This window comes from Anticarsia gemmatalis, chromosome 9 (assembly GCF_050436995.1).
Source record: "Anticarsia gemmatalis isolate Benzon Research Colony breed Stoneville strain chromosome 9, ilAntGemm2 primary, whole genome shotgun sequence".
Taxonomy (NCBI): domain Eukaryota; kingdom Metazoa; phylum Arthropoda; class Insecta; order Lepidoptera; family Erebidae; genus Anticarsia; species Anticarsia gemmatalis.
Window position 1 is genome coordinate 6,804,438 of NC_134753.1, and position 19,418 is coordinate 6,823,855.

At 35.6% G+C, this 19,418-nt stretch overlaps 2 protein-coding genes across 3 annotated transcripts in view; both read right to left on the bottom strand.

Annotated features, from left to right (window-relative positions):
• ry (xanthine dehydrogenase rosy) overlaps positions 1–5,910 on the bottom strand; it is a 369,886-nt gene extending 363,976 nt beyond the window's left edge. For both annotated transcript variants that reach the window (XM_076118162.1, XM_076118161.1), the window contains exons 1-3: positions 5,718–5,910; positions 2,569–2,723; positions 65–2,318 (exon numbers count right to left, since the gene is read on the bottom strand). In XM_076118162.1, coding sequence (XP_075974277.1) covers positions 65–2,318; positions 2,569–2,723; positions 5,718–5,792 — 2,484 coding nt within the window. In that variant the 5' untranslated portion in view covers positions 5,793–5,910. The remainder of the gene's footprint in view (positions 1–64; positions 2,319–2,568; positions 2,724–5,717) is intronic.
• A 5,805-nt stretch (positions 5,911–11,715) lies between these two features.
• LOC142975555 (xanthine dehydrogenase-like) lies at positions 11,716–18,973 on the bottom strand. Its single transcript, XM_076118481.1, has 8 exons — positions 18,788–18,973; positions 16,791–16,945; positions 14,333–16,472; positions 13,933–14,241; positions 13,506–13,843; positions 12,615–13,419; positions 12,371–12,538; positions 11,716–12,071 (listed from the first exon to the last, which is right to left on the bottom strand). Exons 1-8 carry the CDS (start codon positions 18,854–18,856, stop codon positions 12,021–12,023), a joined length of 4,035 nt encoding a protein of 1,344 aa, XP_075974596.1. The 5' UTR covers positions 18,857–18,973; the 3' UTR covers positions 11,716–12,020.
• Positions 18,974–19,418: the final 445 nt, after the last annotated feature.

Here is a 19,418-nt window from a genome sequence, read left to right on the forward strand (position 1 = left end):
AAAAATAATGAGATAAACATTCATTTACTATATCACTCGGTTAATCACTTGAAAATGTGCTTACCGCAATCTCAGAAGGATGTTGGCTCGAACAAAATATTTCTAATTCATCGTCTTCCTTTTTCGGAATTGCAAAAGCAGCATGAGTTTCTAAGTAGAAATGCTCTTGACCTCCCATTCTACACTCATTTTCAATAATCATATAATCCTTATTTTCAAAGGCCTTATTCACATCACCTTTCCTTATGGTTTTTGGGTATTGTGGATAGAAGGAATTGTGCTTAATGGCGTCTTCCATAGTAACAATGATAGGCTGTATTTCTTCATATTGAATCTCAACCATCCTTGCCGCTTCTTGAGCCGTGTTCTGATCTTGCGCTACAATGACGCCGATAGTCTGTCCCTGACTCGTTACTTTCTCACTGATAAATAATTCCTCGTCGTGGAAAATGGGTCCAATTGCATTCTGTTCAGGAGTTAAATCTTTCGCCGAGTAAAATGCAACTACGCCTGGTTTTTGTAAAGCCTTATCCGCATTTACTGAAAGGATTTTTGCGTGTGCTTTTGAACTGAGCACATACGCTAAATACAGTTCACCCTCCGCAATTGGAATGTCATCGCAATATATGGCTTCTCCTGTTGCTTGTTTAAATGCTGACATATGCGTTATGGGTCTACCAACTGCATCGCTTTTAACCTGTTTGTCTCCTACTAAATCGAAATATTGAGCACTTTTAGGAATGTCACCGTGGAATTGTTCAGCACCACTGCTGTGGTAAGGTATGACTAATTCCTTGTGTATATAGTCTTTGGATATTTGCTCAGCTATTGATAAGTATGCCTTCATGAACAAGCTCATTGTCAATGTTCTACGGAATAAAATATTTCCACCGGGTGCCGAGGGGCTCAAAGGCAATTCTTCCACCAAAGATGTGAATGCTTTTTCTAACATTGCTTCGTTCCATTTTTCTCCTTTCAAGCACTCTCCTGTCTTTGTCGCTAGCTTAGTTACTGGAGCCATTCCACCAAATGCTAAATTGATGTTTTTAATAACGTCAGTATTATCTTCGAATTCCACGTTAATTGAAGCCGTGACAATGGAAATATCGTCTTCCCTCCTCTTTGCCTGTTTGTAAGCTTTCACGTATTGATACCTACTCGAGTAAGGTATTTCAAGCGATAACAATATTTCGTTAGGCTTCACCACATTTCGCCTGTAGCCAGTGAAGAACGTCTCATCCATCAAAACAGATCGTTGTCCTCCATCTTCACTCAGCAGATTGAATTTCACTTTCAGGGACATTAAAATAGGGTTCAAATCTGATATAGGACTGCCTGTCATTATATTGCCGCCGACAGCTGCTACGTTTCGAATCTGTTTACCAGCGAACCAATTTAACATGTTTACTATAGCTAGGAAGGTACGTGTCTTGTAACGAGGCAAATTGTTTATGTACTTCCTTAAAGTATGTTCCATATCCATTAAAGTAACAGCAGCTCCTACTGTAACGCCATTGTCATTTTCTGTAATCTCGTTCATCTCGGGTATGCAATTTGGCATAATAATGGTCGGGTACACAGAATGCTTGAACTTGACCTCTACTCCAACCTCAGTATTTCCTACTACTATTTTGGCATCCGGATGTTGATTCTTCAATTTTAGTATTGTACCTAACTCAGTTGGTCTATACCATGTACATTTTTGACCTTGATAGATCAGATATTGATCATCGTACAAAGTGGACAGTTTTAATTCAGGTGGAAATATCGGTTCCTGGGTAGAATCGTACGGGAGAAATGCGGATCTGTCAAAAATATGGTCTGTTTCACTTGTTTCTTCTTCTTTATCAGTCTTGTATTTACAACAGTCTTTACCCATGCCACATACACCGTTTCCATTTTCTGCACCATTCGTTGTGCCATTGGTACCATTTGTACCGTTTGTATGACCATTTTCACCATTACTCTTGCCATTGGCGATGCCATTAGACCCATTGGTTATGCGTTTAGCCTCCCAGTCCTCGAGGAACGTCCTGTAACCCTCAATAATGGCTCGGTATCCAGTACATCTGCACAGATTACCTTGGAATGCAACTTCCATGTCTGTGTATGTTATGTTACTTTTGCTCCTCAGTAAACTATACATAGACATGACGATGCCTGGAGTACAGAACCCACATTGTGACCCGTGAGCCTTAGCAATACGTTCTTGTACTGGATGTAGTCTAGTTCTCGTTGAACCAATTCCTTCGACTGTAGTTACTGCTAAGCCGTGCATAGCACACACCGGCGCTAAACATGCGTTCACTGCAAGGTGACTGAGTATTTAGGTTAAGGAAAATTATTACATCAAGTCTACCAAGACATACGGTAAACTACAAGATATTGTTATCAAAGAGTTTGTGAAATTAACGATAGGGATTGCTTTACAAAATAAAGGTATAGATAATGTTATCTACATGCAATATAATTGTATTAATAGCTATCATAACACTTTGATAGCGTAATGATTTGATTACTTTCAGTGTTTTAAACAATGTTGAATTAGCCGTTGTTTTAAAAGGATACATGACTTTCTTCTCTTTGCGATTGTATTTTGATATCATGACGGTGCAGGCGCCACAACCTCCCTCGGCACAGCCTAGCTTGGTGCCGGTAAGACGAAGTTTCTTCCGGAGGTACCAAAGAAGCGTCCATTCTGGATCGGGTTTAGGTTCCACCACCTGAAACCAACCATCAACCCTTTTTAAAACTCTAGAACCCACCTGAAATACCCAGTTATAGTTGAATATCCCGCTATCAAAATTGTTTTTAAAATATATGAAATAAAACAATTTGTCTTCGTGATTTGCATAGGCATTTGCATTCACAGTTTCGTAATAAGGAACTAGTTAGATTCCTGGTATCGTTTGTTCAGTCGCTCGATTTAAAGTGTCCGGCAGTATCTTGCGACTATTTGTAGGTGTCGTCAAACAACTTGAACACAAGTTGTTACATTAGATAGCAATTAGAACGTCCAGTGTAGAGGACACTTGACTCTAAGTACCAAATAGGTGAACGAAGCGCAATAGCCCTCGCCATCGTACCCTGCAATTCTAGCGGACCTAAAAACTTTCGTAAGATGTAATGAAATTGGTCAAGTTGTTCAATAGCAATCTCAAATCTCAACATTGTCAATCATCGTGAGTGCGACAAAAACAACTACTTGTATTTTAATACGTCGAATGTATTTATCATGCTTACTGTACGCAACAAATACTTTGTACATGAGTTTCCAAGGGACAATAAAACATTTTTAATGAACAGGAATGATGGACACCACTCATCTTTAATCACTATTTATGAGGCAACGTGACACCTAAGGATTCATCTATATTTACAGACCCTTTTATTGGCTAAATACTTTATACTATTTGAAACTGTGCGTGTAAATATGTATATGTATATTATACAATCCAGTATGTTAAAGTTGTCAGATGTTTGAACTTCGGCCTAAATTACAATTATGCCCAAATTAAAACCTGCTAAACCGGCTTTGTTAACCGGTATAGTTAACTCACTAGACGTTCACAGCTAAAATTGAGTTTATCAATTTTAGCTGTGAACGTCTAGTGAGTTAACCATACCGTCCGTCAGTTGTTCATTCTATGAATTTTATTGTAAAATGCCTTATATTGAAGAGGTTCGTCAAATATTTATTCGATTTGGGAATGGAACCCATTATTTACGTCGCGAAAAAAATATTTTAAATGGAAGCACTCGAGTTTAACTTTCGAAGTTTTTGATACTTTATTATTGAATGGAAGCTACAGACAATATAGAGAAAGAAAATAAATATAAGAATTCAATATTTATTAAAGACGAAACAACATTGTGAGATGTAAACATCGTCATATTTCATTTTAATTGATTGTTATTCTCAATCATTCATATTGAAATTAAATAAAACCAGAACGTGAATGTATAACAATGCCGATGACCTGTTTTCTTAGAAATGCATAATATCATATTCATAGATGCTTATTATGGACCTAACTAATAATAGTTTAAACGAGTACTACGTAGGTATTAGTTCTATGAATCATAATAAAAATCCACACAGCAAAATATCCCTTTCATATCCTCTAATTCTTGAGGAAAAATCTCGTTAACTACGCATTTGCCCCCAAGAGCGTGTATATCGTGAAATAAAGATAAGATGATACTAGAGAACAAGTAAGTAGTGTTGTTGTCATTATTATGATTGGTGCCGCGATCGCGAGGGCGCTGCAGGTCAGGACTATCAGCCATGAGCAATGACTCCACATACTGGCAAATAAAAACATGCAAGCTGATACCGACATGACGCAATATTTTTACGCAGTATTCAGTTAAATTGTTGGGGGTTCATAGGTTTGTTACTGCGCAAACTATCTGTATGATACAAACGCTATTCTGAACATCTGTAAAGCTGGTTTTTGACGTGATTGTGCTTTTTTTTGACATAGGAACAGTCGTCTATACAGTTGCTACTCTATTTTCGACAATGTTTTGACGATGGAACTTTTGATATTGACAACGTTTATATATATTCGCTTAGCCTTTGTTCCAAACTATGTTGGAGTCGGCTTCCAGTCTCACCGGATGCAGCTGGATACCAGTGTTTTACATGGAGCGACTGCCTATCTGACCTCCACAACCCAGTTACTTGGGTACTAACACGATACCCTTCGGTAAGACTGGTTGTCAGACTTTCAAGCTTCTGACTACTGTTAACGACTGTCAAAGATCTTCGAAAATGACAGCCGGGACCCACAATTTAACGTGCCTTCCGAAACACGGAGGAACTCGATATGTATAAGATGGTCACCCATCCACGGAACAACCTCGGCAAGCGTAGCTTAACCTCAGAGATCGATCCGTGCGGCTGTTGTAAACTAAGCCACGAGCTCGACAAGTTTATGTTACGAAATTGAAATTAAACAACTCGTCATTGGTAGATTAACGGCTGACACGTTATTCAATTCATTCAATTCGCAGTAGTTCTTACAAATGTTAAATTATTATCAACACACAAAATTATCTAATCATAGGTCCGCGTAGGTTCCACTGTATCTAGCTCAAGGCACACCTATACAATCCAATTTAACCTTTACATTATTAAGATAATAAACTTATAATTATACCAGGAAATAAATCAGAAAACCTCGTACATCATATTGAAGATAATTTAGAGGCTGCGTGACACAAGTTGATAATAAAATCACGTTTAGGAAATAATACAGAAAGCAATTAATTCATAAATATAACTTGTTTCTAGAGATCACGTTTAAAATCTCTATCTAAAGTAAAGATGTCTATATCTTTCGTATAGATGTCTTCATATAAGGAGAGAAGAATAATACATGTTTTAAACTAGGATCGATTGTGCTACTCATGATGACCTATTAATGTTTTCTCGCGACATTGACTTTTAAGATACCAGTAACGTTATTTTAAAAACTGATAAATCTGTATCAGTGTTATTAAAACACACCCAAAAATGTTATCATACATCAGAATTTTAATTGGATAATTACCCAAAGCACTGCCATAAAACGTTGAACAACCATTATAGATACAAAACACTGTCAATAACTTTAATTTATATTATTATTATGTTATCAATATAGCACAATTTATCGTTTAATATAGGTGTTGGTATAGAGCAATTAATTGCGTGAAACATGCAAACCTACCTTCTTTCCATTCACATAGAAAATCAGCTCCGTACAAATGTCACCGCTTTCATCCTCGATGTTTAACAAACCCATATTGTGATAAGTTTTTTATTGCATTGGAATATTTAGATAACACGTCTCACTGTATCTCGTTTCGGAACACTACTGACGACTGACGACGATTCTGTTTGCGATCTACTGCGCCCGCGTCGCATGCGGACTGCGGACAGTCAAATCAACATGTTATCTATTATTGTTAAGGAGCTTTCACATTGCTTTTTAACAGAATGTGACGCTTATGACGTATTTATCGATAGTCTTTAGCACGCTCATTAGTTAATTACGCTTATTAGTTAGGAGTTAACTGAGTCACGTATTTTTAAAGTGATGATTTACCGGTAGAATTAAGTACTTAAGTTATTTTTTAGATACTGATATTATTGGCTACTCGATAGTTAACTTTAAGCCTAAGTATTTTGTGGGTACTTCTAGGTACAATCCCAAAGCATCAAACCTGGGACAGTAGCTAAGTGCTGCAGAGGTTGTGGACATACACATGCTTACAGTTTATTACCATACATGTATTTTTGTAATCACTCCTTTATCTCTTAAATAACATGTCAAGAATAAAGCAACTTGTGAAATAGTTTATCGGTTTACAAATGATTTGAACATGAACCCGTTAAAAACACGTTACTGACCACACGAGACGATTTGTTTATCAAAACAATTCGTCTACTGATACAGTTTTAATAGCTTGCTACGGATTCTATTAGTCTAATAATTAAATTACATAACATGTTCCAATATTTATCACTCGCTCTAACGGTGTAAGAAAACATTGTGATGAATTGAAATCGAATCTTCAAGTCTGAGAGTTCCTTTAAACAACTCATTACTAAAAGTATGCAAAGTCACAAACTCGCACTTGTCCAGCGTGGTGGACTCTAGACCTAATCCTTTCCTCATTTTGGGACGAGATCCGGGTCTAATACTTTCCACTTTCTGGCAGAAGAACCTTGCCCAGCATTGAGGCATTAGTTATTTCTTCTTTATAAATCTCAGCAATGACAGCAGTTGAGAGAATACAATTCCGTCCCTGGCATTAATTCATCCTGGTTACGGTGAAAGTTTAAATCGATCTTTTATTTATAAAATGCCATTGTATAAAAAAATGTGGCAAATTTTATTCCCTGTTCTTAAATTAAAATGAGGAGTATTGTGTCTACTTGATAACACACGTGTATAGGTTATTGTCGGGCTTGTACAATGTGTACAATATCGTTTGTTAAAACGATATTTTTTAGGTAATTATACCTAGCAACTAACTAAGATTAGATTAATCTTATCTACGATTACGTACATTTCAATTCTCCTTAACAATTGCCTTAGTTGCCATTCATAAATACAATGTTTCTGCGAATAATAATCTCATAGGTTCGAACCTATGCCGTTATTACCACATGCCTGACTCCGCATCCAATAGTCTATTGTCACTTAAATTGATATAGTCTCCGTCACGGCATACAATTTGCCCTACTATCGCATGATACATTCTTATATTTCATTGGACTGGCATTGACTACCAGTAACTACCACGCTTGCCCGGAGTGAATGCCATATGCCCTTCATCTAATCATAACCCACCTGAATAACTAAAAGCAGGTTATTGATTACAGCGTGTTATTCAAGCATACGCGAATTAAGAAATCTCTGTATAAATTTTGTGTTAGGCACTAGGCGCACCTAGTATAATTGAAAGCTTTTACCAAAATTCCCGTCATCGTCGTCGTCATCATTATAGGTATGTTCTTATTATGTTTTTATACATTATGTAATAGTTAGTGTCTAATTGCACTTTTGAAATTACGTCATAAAGAGTCCTAAAAAACTCTTGTTTTTTTTCTATAACTGCTTCTTTTGGCGTGGGCTAGTGTGCAGTCTGCTTTAGTAAAAACAGAAGACATTATGACAATTTCATAAAAAAATATCATCGTGTGAAACTTGTAAGATCCTCAGTACTCAGTAGGTACAGTGAAATTTGAATGAATGGAAAATGCGGTTGACAACTTTTCATTAAAAAATAAAATTGTAAGAGTTACAATTTCACTGCTCTGTTATGACTATTACCTATTATTACCTAATTACTTCTAAGAGCTACTTAAGTGCACTTACTTCTTAGTAATATTAGTGGCAAGTAAGGTTTGCCGCAAGCAATTACGATATTTAGTCTCAAACATTTAAATAATTAGCTACCATTGACGTGCGTGCATACGTATATAAATAACTTTTTACTTTAGAAGAATCTGTTAGAGGCCTTATCCGGAATTCTAATTTGAATACCTACTAACATAACGTTGTGTAATACTGCTCAATTAATTGGAACCAATGCCACGGAGCTAATATCTGCGTCGTTAAGTAACGACAAGTCGTTAACGATTGCCTGTCCTATTTGTTAATAGTTCGTAATGACCATCTCTAAGAACAATCACTAATTGATAAAGAGCACCATAAAATATTGTAGTAATTAATAACTTTTTTATTGTTATGAGCAAAGTGATTTACTAAACAATCTGAGTATTTCTAATCATCTCTTTTTATTTTTTTAACGAACGTCTGGTTGCAATTACTGGAAGCATTTTTGGTTCTTAATGCATCTTTCTGAAAAGGTAAATCTAATAGTCCGTAAGCCAGGCGCTAATTTTCGTCAGTCATTTCCTCTCAGTCGATAATTCGTAAAATGCATCAGAGAGTCGCATTATGACGCGTTGTAAACGTCAGCTGCGGCTCCGAGGGTGGGTTGAGCAGTGGCAGCCGCCCAAACACGTAAAAAATAAAAAAAAATTTAGTCATTTCCTCCCGATTAAAAACTTGATCAAATTAAAGTTAAACCAATATTTCGAAGAAATAAAATCGTCAGCTGGTGATACAGTGGTGGATTATACGTCAGCTGGTCACGCAAAGATGTAAAAAAAAAAAAAAAGTTTAGTGATTTCCTCTCAAACGAAAATTTATCAGATGATAGTTTATGTATTGTTTTTAATAAATAAATTAGTCAGCTGGCTGTATGTAGGTGGAATGTTTGTCAGCTGATGACCTTAAGGTGTAACGTAGGAGCAAAGTAAATGTATCAGCTGACGTGTTTTCCCCCAACATACTGCCAGCTGATTGTTTTAATTACTTACAGGATCATGTCAACAATTAGTACAACATTTTTTTTTCGGGAGGAAATGACGTACTTAAAGTTATTCAACATTATAGTCCGTAAGCCAGGCGCTAATTTTCGTCAGTTATTTCCTCTCAGTCGATCATTCGTAAAATGCCAGAGAGTCGCATTATGACGCGTTGTAAACGTCAGCTGCGGCTCCGAGTATGGATTGAGCAGTGGCAGCCGCCCACGCACGTAATAAAAAAAAATATTTTTAGTCATTTCTTCCCGATTACAAACTTGATCAAATTAAAGTTAAACCAATATTTCGAAGAAATAAAATCGTCAGCTGGTGATACAGTGGTGGATTATACGTCAGCTGGTCACGCAAAGATGTAAAAAAAAAAAAAAGTTTAGTGATTTCCTCTCAAACGAAAATTTATCAGATGATAGTTTATGTATTGTTTTTAATAAATAAATTAGTCAGCTGGCTGTATGTAGGTGGAATGTTTGTCAGCTGATGACCTTAAGGTGTAACGTAGGAGCAAAGTAAATGTATCAGCTGACGTGTTTTCCCCCAACATACTGCCAGCTGATTGTTTTTATTACTTACAGGATCATGTCAACAATTAGTACAACATTTTTTTTTCGGGAGGAAATGACGTACATAAAGTTATTCAACATTATATTTAATGTGCAAACTAAAATGTAAGATTTTCTGGCAATGTTTCGATTGAATATTAAGTTATTAAGCTGCGTTTAGACGTGTATAGTATATTGTATCTGATATTGTTTTATTTTCTCTCTCACGTAAGTAAGTGATACTTATCTTAGTCTTACTCATGGCGTAAACGGAAACTTTAAGTAAATAACACAATCAAACAAATAAGCATTAACAAAAAAAATCTATGATAAAATATTTTATGATCGTCAGATCATAAAATAATACAGCCACTCACGAAGGACTTTAAAAAAAAAAAACAAATGTGTTGAACTGTATGTTACATGTGAAGTTATGGATAAATCCTCAAATTTTATTTCGGTAATTCATATTTTTCGTTCTCGCTTTAGCCCATGTTACTCGCATGCAGTGTGGCCAGATCGTGGGATATTTTTCCCTCCACTTTGCCGTTTTTAGTGTACTTAGATGAGAGTGTGTCAAAAAGTGAGGTAAAAATATCCCACAGTGTGGCCACACTTCTCTCGTGTCTTTTAGATTTATTGTCTGTCCCCAAATATCCCTCCATCGCCCCTTACGGTGGTAACTCGTATATTATTCTAGTTGTACCAGTTCGGGCATATCTATCCTCACCCAAGGCTAGGTATAAGTTCTGGGTTTTGAAGTATTATACGTGCTAGTACAGTAGTAAAAAATATTTAATCGAAACATTGCCAGAAAATCTTACATTTTAGTTTGCACATTAAATATAATGTTGAATAACTTTATGTACGTCATTTCCTCCCGAAAAAAAAATGTTGTACTAATTGTTGACATGATCCTGTAAGTAATTAAAACAATCAGCTGGCAGTATGTTGGGGGAAAACACGTCAGCTGATACATTTACTTTGCTCCTACGTTACACCTTAAGGTCATCAGCTGACAAACATTCCACCTACATACAGCCAGCTGACTAATTTATTTATTAAAAACAATACATAAACTATCATCTGAAAAATTTTCGTTTGAGAGGAAATCACTAAACTTTTTTTTTTTTTTACAGCTTTGCGTGACCAGCTGACGTATAATCCACCACTGTATCACCAGCTGACGATTTTATTTCTTCGAAATATTGGTTTAACTTTAATTTGATCAAGTTTTTAATCGGGAGGAAATGACTAATTTTTTTTTTATTTTTTACGTGTTTGGGCGGCTGCCACTGCTCAACCCACCCTCGGAGCCGCAGCTGACGTTTACAACGCGTCATAATGCGACTCTCTGAGGCATTTTACGAATTATCGACTGAGAGGAAATTGGTCGTGAAAATCTGTCACTGGCTTACGGACTATAATGTTCTCTTACTTTTTAGAGAAGCTGCCTGGAAATTATTTATGAAATATCCTTTTCTTTACAAGTGGCCAACACAAGCTCAAAGTAGTTTTATCCGCTTTTTGGCCTTTGACTCAATTTAATGTAAGAATCAATGTAATGTATTTCAGTTGATTAGGAACTGTATCATTCATAAATTAAAATAACACGTAATTAAATAAGAAAACATGTAGTTTAATGTTATATGATAACAGATGCTATAAAACATTAATAAAAAACAGGGACCCAGTATAATTCCTTGAGATATGCCGCGTTGATAACAAAAACCTTTATCTGTTGAGTTCAAAGATCAGGCATAGGGACAAGAACACAACCAATCGGGGACTGTAATGGTCGATTTCCTGTATTCCATTTACACAATACCGCTGATAGCTTTGATAAAAAGTACGTATGTGGAATGGCAACATAGCTAACTATAATCGTATTTAATTTGTACGAAAGAAAAAATATTCGACTAGTTTTAAGATATTGGAGGCAAACGTGTTTTATTAAAAAAAAAGATGTAGGTGTCATATTATTGACTTAAACTAGCGTAGAATTTTGTCTTGTATCTAATCGTATTTAGGTACGTGAACTAGGTACGCTCAATGTCAAAATTATGTAAAGGTAGTCATTCAAAACATTTTCAACTGAATTTTATTTATGAACATACTGACATTATTGCTATAGATTAATTTCAAAGTAATTTTACAATAGCTGACTATTGTTTGTTGACCATAAAGAATAGCAATAATTTAATTTATATTTTCGTACCAAAAATAACGATTGATAAAGTGACAGTGATTGAAGCGGAGGGGAAAATAATCGAGTCATCATTGTTGTACAATTTCACTTTAATAAACACTTCAATAAAGATGTTATACAGGTAAAGTATGCAAACTGTTACATAATAAATCAACAATCAGATAAGACAAAAGGAGAATAATTATATTGACTGAAAGCGTAATAATGTAAACAATAGCATAACACGACAGTGGTATATTCGAGAAAATTAATAAAAATATTGCGTTAACAATTAGATAAGATCTCTAATGATATATTATATTAAAATATTTATACGACGTATTACAACAGAATCTATCTTCAGTTCGTTTTGCTTCATTCATATTTATAGTAAAAGCTTGTATTATGCAATCACATTCCATGGTTTTCTCTTGTTCGTAATTGTAGGTTTCACCTGAAAATTGTAGGAAAGTTAAGTATTTTACAGTATTTTTAAGGAGGTGAGATATTTGAAGAAACGATTGTCGTAAAGTAGGACGATGTAAGCTGGACTACATCATTAACGGTATATTGGCGGTAGTTTATTTATTCAGTAGCGTTTTTCTTCATATGAGTTTTAGCGCTAAATGTACTCAGAAACCAGATATTAGACATTAATATTTGATTTTTATATGAGTTTTAACGCTTAATGTACTCAGATACCTGGCATAAATTTTTAATTTTTAATAATGTAAAATGTTTAGTTCATGATACCTGTTTAGTAATGTGATCTTCACAAGCCATTCGGATGCGAGCGCAGGTCGCTGGTGAATCCATTGTGAAGTCTGCTGATACACCGCCATCCAGGCGAGCTGCCTTTATCGCCTCCTTGATTGCGAAGAATACTGATGCGGCAAGAAACAGGGGCGGTTCACCCACAGCCTGGAAACAGTAAATAACGTTAAATTAAAGGTAAAATTTCTTTAACTTGTAACTAGAGCGTTGACAACAAACATACCTTTGAAGAATAAACAGCTCGTGGATTAGGTGCACCCTTCAGTAATGATACATTAAATACTTTAGGTATATCAGAAAACCCAGGTATCTTGTATGTTCCTGGTCCACGTGACAATGCTTCGCCACGATCTGAAAACACCATTTCTTCTAACGTGTAGAAACCATAGCCCTGCATAAAAGCTCCTTCGATTTGACCTATATCAATAGCTGGGTTTAAACTCTCTCCAACGTCCATTACTATGTCTGTTCTCAGCACTTGATGGTCACCAGTTAAACAGTCGATGATAACTTCAGAACACGCCACTCCGTAAGTGAAATATTCAAAAAGATTTCCAGTATTTGTCTCTGGATTATATTCTATCTTCGGTGATGCATAAAAACCTGTTGCTGACAACTGTACCCTGTTTACGTATGCATCTATTACCCAGTCTTCCCATTTACCATTAGGTTTCTTAGCTTTAAAAGGCTCCAGTCTTTTTTTCAATATGTTACACGCTTCTAAAACAGCCATCCCGTATAAATCTGAACTTATGCTCCCAGCTGTTGGGGAGCTATTTGGCACTTTATCTGTAGACATTTCACTTATATGAATTTTCGTATAGTCTACCCCGAGAGCTCGTGAAGCGACTTGTACCATTTTAGTGAAAAGTCCTTGACCCATTTCTATTCCTCCTATGGATAGTAAAACGGATCCATCTTTGTATACTAACAATAATGCTCCTGCTTGCATTAAAACATCAACTTGAAAAGATATTCCATATTTGGTAGGGACTAGAGTAATTCCTTTCTTTTTCCATCTGTTTCTCCTGCAAAGCATAAAAATGTATTTATATAATTGTGTTGCTGGATATAAAAATCAGCAGCATTTAATTTATATTGAAGGGAAACGTACCTATTAAAATCGTCAACAGCTTTTTTCCTATTCCAATAATCTGATGTTTCAATACACTCATTCCAACATCTAGACAAGGTACAATACGTAAGCGTCTGATTGAAGTGAGTGAGTGCTCCCTCTTGATACAAATTAATCTGTACAATCTCTTCATAACTCTTATTTAACGTTTCAGCTATATGTCGTATCATGGTTTCTGCAGCCAACATGGCCTTAGGTGCACCAAAACCTCTAAATGCTGTGTTTGAAGGCATATTCGTTCTACATAAGTATCCAACTACTTGAATGTTGGGTATATTGTAGCAATTATCTACGTGCACCAGTGCCCTTTCTATCATCTGTAACAAAATAACATTATTATATTCATTTGGCACAGAGCAGATAGTCAGACACACATCTTTAGAATGTTAAAGAATTAACTCCTTACCGAGCATGATATATCCATAGAGTTTCCTGCATTACTGTATATTTCAAACTTTGCCCCATTTATTTTTCCTTCATTATTAAAACCAACTTTATATTTTACTAAGCATGGATGTCTATAACCTGTTACTTGCATGTCTTCATCCCTGTCTAATACTGCACGAACTGGTTTCTTCAGCTTATAAGCGGCAATGGCTACGGGTATAGCTAAAATTGCAGCTCTCGTTTCTTTTCCACCAAATCCACCTCCAACTCTTTTAACTTTGGCAACGACCTTATGGTTGGGAACTTTGAGTGTTTCCGAAGCAATATGCTGAAATTATTAACAAACGAATGAATAAAGATGCCATAGTAAAATTGTCTCTAGTTTAACAGAAAAAAAATACAGTGTATTGAATACCTACCGCTATATCTTCAGGATTTTGTGTAGTAGCTACGATCTCTAATTCATCCTCCTTTCTTATTGCATAAGCTGACATCGTTTCCAGATAAAAATGTTCTTGTGCTCCATTTCTTACATACCCTTCAGCGATATGACTTGATTCCAGAAGAGCCTTGTCCACATCACCTTTACGTAGTACTCGAGGATAGCCAGGGAAAAAAGATTTTTGTGATATTGCATCCTCCAGGGTCACGATGACTGGTTGCAAAGGTTCGTAATTTATAATAACTAAGTCTCTTGCTTTTCTGGCTATACTTTCTGTCGTTGCCACTATTGCTCCAACTACACAAGCTCGGCTTGTTACTAGTTGACTAGAAAATATTTCTTCGTCTTTAATGATAGGGCCCATTTTATTACATTCTTCATCTAGATCGGCAGCTGAGAAGAAACCTTCAACGCCTGGTATTTTCAGAGCTTCACTCGCATCTATAGATTTTATTTTAGCATGTGCTTCTGAGCTGAAAATCAACTTAAGGTGCAACTCTTTCTCCACAGGTGGTATATCGTCACAATACAAAGCTTCACCTGTTGCCTGCTTCAAAGCCGATAAATGTGTTATAGGCAATCCGACTGCATCAGAAACTGTCCTCTTATCATTCTTAATTTCATAATACTGGGAACTTGTAGGTTCTTTCGCGGATATTTCTGTAGTAGCACTTAAATCTCTCTCATTATATAACTTAATGCCGTTAGGTACATGGACTCTTTCTAAAACGTATAAGTAAAACCTAAAAAATAAACTTAAACAAAGTGATTTTCTGTATTCAGCCATTCCACCTGGAACTGAACTATCTAAATGCAACTCATCAGTTAACGAGGTAAATGCAATGTTGAGCATACTTTGATTCCACTGCTGACCTACAAGTATCTTCGAAGTCTTATGTGCACATATTGTTGTTGGTCCCATACCGCCGTAACATAATTTAGCTTGTAATATAGTTTTTGAACTTTGGTCAAACTTAACATTGAACGCCGATGTTACAATAGAAATATCATCTTCTTTACGTCTGGCTTGTTTATACGCCATAAAATACTGCAGGCTTTCAGTAAATGGAATATCTATTGACACTACAACTTCATCTTCTGATATCGTTGTACTTCTGTATCCCTTGAAAAATGTTTCATCTATTGCAATTGTTCTTTGCCCTCTGTTTGCACTATAGACGTTTAGAACAGCAGAACATGCCATTAATATTGGATTTAAATCTGATATTGGACTGGCTGTTACTATATTTCCTACCAGTGTAGCTACGTTCCGAACTTGGTTGCCGGCAAACCAGTGAAGCATGTATTTTATAGCTTCAAAAACTTTGCCTCTGATTGGATTTTTTACTATTTGATCTTCTAGAAAATCAGCCAGCTCGGTCAATGTAGTGGTGGCACCGATCGAAACACCGTTGGTTGAAACACTACACAAATTCATCTCAGTAATTATAGATGGATACAGTAGTATTGGGTAAACTTTCTTTTTAAATTTCATTTCTACTCCTATTTCACTATTACCAGCCACTAACTTTGCCGTTGGATACTGAGATTTTATTCTAAGCAAATCTTCGAGTGTTTTCGGTCGTATCCAAGTAACATTTTCTCCTTGAAAATACAAACATTCTTCACTATACCGTGGATTTAATTTTAATTCCGGTGGAAATATTGGTTCCTGAGTTGGGTCAAAGGGCTGAAATAGAGATTTATTGAATAATTTACTGCTATCTTTATCTTCCTTATTACGACAGCACTCTTTGCCCATAGCGCATAAACCATTTGTTTTATTTTCTCCCTCGTGGCTGTAATATTTCTCCCAGCCGTCAGTAAAAGTTTTGAAGCCTTCTATAATGGGTCGATAACCAGTGCACCTACAAAGGTTTCCTTGCAATGCTGTTTCTATGTCTGAGTATTTAATTTCACATTTATTTCTGAGTAGGGCATACATTGACATGACTATTCCCGGAGTGCAAAACCCGCATTGCGATCCATGTGCCTTAGCTATTCTCTCTTGAACTGGATGTAACCGATCCTGCGTGGAGCCGATACCCTCAACAGTAGTGACTGCTAAACCATGCATAGCACAGACAGGCGTTAGGCACGCATTTACTGCAATATGTCTGAATATCAATTGAGTTAAGTATATTATTAATATTTATTAAAATAAATACTTTTATCTGCTACTAATCACGTCTTTATAACACAATTTATGAGCTAGGTATTGACCCAGATGTTAGTGTTATACTAAATTTAATGTAATTACAAGAATGATAAATAATTACATAATATTAAATAAGTATTGTAATAATCAAGTCAGTGTCTAATATGTAGGTATCTACGTAATATAATAAAATCATGTTGATTAACTTCTAACTAGTCATCACGCATCCCTCAATAACTATAGGTTCACCATTTATTTATTTATTTAAAAAGGATACTTGACGCGATCCTCGGTCCTCAAGTATTCGGAGACCATGACAGTGCACGCGCCGCAGCCACCCTCGCCACATCCATACTTGGTACCAGTGAGTAATAACTTCTTGCGAAGATACCAGAGTAATGTCCATTCTGGATCTGGATTAGGCTCGATAACCTGAAACGTTTATGTATTTCATACTATATTACGACTTTTCCCAGTCGAAGAGAACGTGAAAGTGGAAAGAAATAGAAGTAGAGATATAGATAGTAGAATTATTAACGACAACACGCAGGCTGACTGCGAACACGGCCAATGTAACCTGCGCCGAAACGTCTGACATTAGGATAAAAAATGCGTGTTCGCTTTTCCCTCCTTTATTTATTAACAAACATGCAACGCGAAAGTTAAAATCTTATGATTACTGAGCACAGGATCCCTTGTCTGATTAAATTTAAAAAATATATATATGTTACTGTAAAAGCCCGAACTGTGGTAAATCCTAAGATTTTCCGGTATAACCTAAGATTTACCAACTCGCAATGGTAAAAGTCCGAACAAGCCAGAGTTTAAAAACTATGTTACGATATATAAAAAAATCCTCCTTCATAACTATGTTTATAACTATTTCACGGTATAATTATATATTGTGACATAGTTATAAAGAAGGAGTTTTGGGCATAGCGATATTGGTAGGTTAGGTTAGAAGGCTAAGGTGGGAGCGAGCGAAGCGAAGCTCCCACCTTAGCCTTCGTGGTTATTTTTTTTTAACAACCCAGAAGGAGGAGCCCCGCGAAGCGGGGCTCCGGCGACATCTCGATATCATCAAGTGAATATAGGTAAAAGTTCGAAATAAAAGAATTGTTCGGACTTTTACCATTGCGAGTTGGTAAATCTTAGGTTATACCGGAAAATCTTAGGAGTTACCACTGTTCGGGCTTTTACAGTAACATATATATAACCATCTGAGTATTTTGAAATCATCGGCTGTTTTCACGCGGACAATATTAAAGCTTATCAACAGGTATCTAAGTAAATAACATTGATACAGCGTAGTGTAAACTTCTGGTTTATCTATGAAACGTTTAATGTAGTTGAGGTCAAGTAGCAACGACCTATTGGAAAATGTTTGTTAGATATACCTAAATACAATCCAAATATTGTGTAAGCATTCGAACAAGGCTTTAATTTTTAGGCAAATATCGACACTTAATATTTTAATCGAAAATGGGTAGGTAGGTAATTAGTACCTGGTCTACAGCTAATAGTATAATTTTGTAGTGTTAATGAACTAAGTAAGTGCGGTTACTTAATAACTACGTCAGTTAGTATTTCAACGCGAGAAAGTGTCAGTATGTAAGTAATACACTATGAAATTCGATATCTGTTGGTTGATATTTGATACTATTGCCGTAGGTACCTACTTATCCATAGGGTTGCTTGCTTATGTCATTGCATACCTACGTACTTGTTTCTATTGATTTCCCAACTGTCGGGAGATAAACTCATCGTATTGTTATCTTGATTGCTTCATTAAAGCTTGCAAGGTGCCTTTTAAAAATACGGATAAGAAACGAATACTAACTCGAGCATATTCTCGAACTATTCTATGGTTACATTTATTTTATTGAAATCCAACCCGATACTTTCACACTAAGTTTTGAAAAGATTTTTATGATTGCACCAAACAGTTTGTTTATGCCCATAAAATCTAAATAAGTAGGTAGGTATTACGTGTTTCATTAGATTATAATAACACTGGATAGCATTTTAATCATATTATCATTAGTAAATTATGCGCTTTTAGTGAATCACTGTAAATATTACAAGCAAGTTCAAATCACAGTAAAAGTTAGCAACATTTATTTAACTAGTAACTACCTACCTTATTTGTAGCAACAGATTTAGAAGGGAATAAATAAGTATGTACATATTAATATATTATAACTATGATAAGTACCTAAGTACCTACGTCACTTGCTAGTTGCATAGAATAATAATAGTAAAATCAAAACTTACCTTCTTTCCATTTACAAAAAATAACAAAGTTTTCTGGACGTCTTTAGGAACTAAAGAATTCATATCCATAACAAAATAATGTAAATTAATATGAGATGTAAATAATCGGTTTACTGAATGAATAAATATTGTCAGCGCGCGGCGACCGATGCAAAGAACCGCTTCGGTATCACTGATCCACTGCCTCCCAACCTTCACTCATAAGTCATGAACTAACGTTCATTAGATACATACAAGAATACAATATAGGTTTACCACACATTAAGTTCAAACCTTGGAACATGGCACTTGCGCTAATGAATTTAACATAAAGCTATCAATAGATCAGTTAAACGTAGGTACCTACGTAATTAAACCAATAAATTATACCGTAAATATCTCCATAGTACCTTAATAAAATTGCGCAATATTGAGTCACATGTGCAAGATATTTAATATTTAATAGGTACTATCAAATTAGATTGCAACTAAGAAACATCGTTGGTATTTTTGTTATAATATATTTATTTTGATACGGACACCTAAACTAGCTAGTTCACATAAGTAATTGTAGACTTTAATAGCATGAGTTGCTGTTACTAATTGATTAGGTAGGTTACCTACTTACCAAACTACAAAAAGAAATTGGTGG